This window comes from Fonticula alba (assembly GCF_000388065.1).
Source record: "Fonticula alba strain ATCC 38817 unplaced genomic scaffold supercont2.4, whole genome shotgun sequence".
Lineage (NCBI taxonomy): Eukaryota > Rotosphaerida > Fonticulaceae > Fonticula > Fonticula alba.
Genome location: NW_009242974.1, coordinates 2,410,640 through 2,411,810, shown reverse-complemented (window position 1 = coordinate 2,411,810; position 1,171 = coordinate 2,410,640). Strand labels below are relative to the sequence as shown.

At 62.5% G+C, this 1,171-nt stretch overlaps 1 protein-coding gene across 1 annotated transcript; it reads left to right on the top strand.

The window, feature by feature from the left end:
- Window positions 1-288: 288 nt before the first annotated feature.
- On the top strand, window positions 289-1,145 carry H696_03065 (hypothetical protein; the record flags this gene model as incomplete). Its single annotated transcript, XM_009496953.1, has 4 exons — window positions 289-534; window positions 626-748; window positions 871-989; window positions 1,085-1,145. The coding sequence occupies 4 exons, from the start codon at window positions 289-291 to the stop codon at window positions 1,143-1,145; spliced, it is 549 nt and encodes a 182-aa protein (XP_009495228.1).
- Window positions 1,146-1,171: the final 26 nt, after the last annotated feature.

Sequence of the window (1,171 nt, the reverse complement as noted above, 5' to 3'; positions counted from 1 at the left end):
GGGACACCCCGGCAGGTGTGCGGAGAAAGAGGTGGGGCGGGGGGGTAGTTCCCGCCCGCACTCCAGTCTCGAAGGGTGTAGGCCGGGGAGTCTTCTTCTTCAGCGGGCGCGCTGTCTCGGCCGGCCGGCTGAGGAAAGCCCGATAGATCTCTTCTCCCTCTTCCTCCCCCCCTCCTCCCTTTCCCTTTCTTCCCCAATCCTCCTCGCACTCTTCTTCTCCCATCTATACGCCCCCACACACAGCTCCCCAGTAGGCTACCTGATCCCATCCCCTTGTAAGGCAGCATCATGTCCCACAAGCTTTCGCGCGACGAGTTCCGCCAGCGGCAGGAGCTCGACGCCGCGCGGAAGGCCGGTACCATTGAGGCCGAGCGCGATGTCGACACCGGCCTTGGCATCAACCCGCACATCCCCCAGTACGTCTCCCAGGCCCCCTGGTACATTGACACCGGTGAGGCAACGCTGCGCCATCAGCGCCAGGCGCGCCAGGAGCCGGAGGACGTCAACAAATTCGTCCGTCGCGGCCTGACCAAGGTACGCCCACGAGCCATGGGCCTGTGCCCCTTCTTCGGTCCTGGTCGCCGGTGCCCTCCCTGACGCCTTTCCTCCTCATGTCCCGCTGCAGCCGCCGCCGAAGAAGTACCGTCCCGGGGCCTGCGAGAATTGCGGGTCCATGACACACAAGCGCAAGGACTGCGTCGAGCGCCCGCGCAAGAAGCTGGCCAAGTTTTCTGGCAAAGACCTGAAGGTGCGTGCGCTGGATGTGTGGCGAAGGGCCTGTCCCTGAGCCTGGGCTGATCTTCCTTTCTTGTCCACCGGTGAGAGGGTGGCTTTTTTTTTTCTGACGACCATGCCTGCTATGCCTTTCAGGGTGATGAGTTTATCGAGAATCCCGAAGACACCCGCTCGTATGCGGCCAAGCGTGACCGCTGGGTTGGCCACGATGAGAGCTCTTACATCTCCGTCATTCGTGGTGCGCCATCATGCCTGTGTTTTGCCTTTGCTCTCTCTCTCTCTCCTTCCCTTCCTGTCTACGCCTGAACATCGCAGGCGCGGCTCCCCCTCTCGCTCCCCATCCCCCAAGGTCGAGGGCCGAGAGAAAGAGAATGGTGGAGGCGACCGTGTACCATTTGCGCGACCATTGACATGGCAATCCCGATCATCCCCCCCC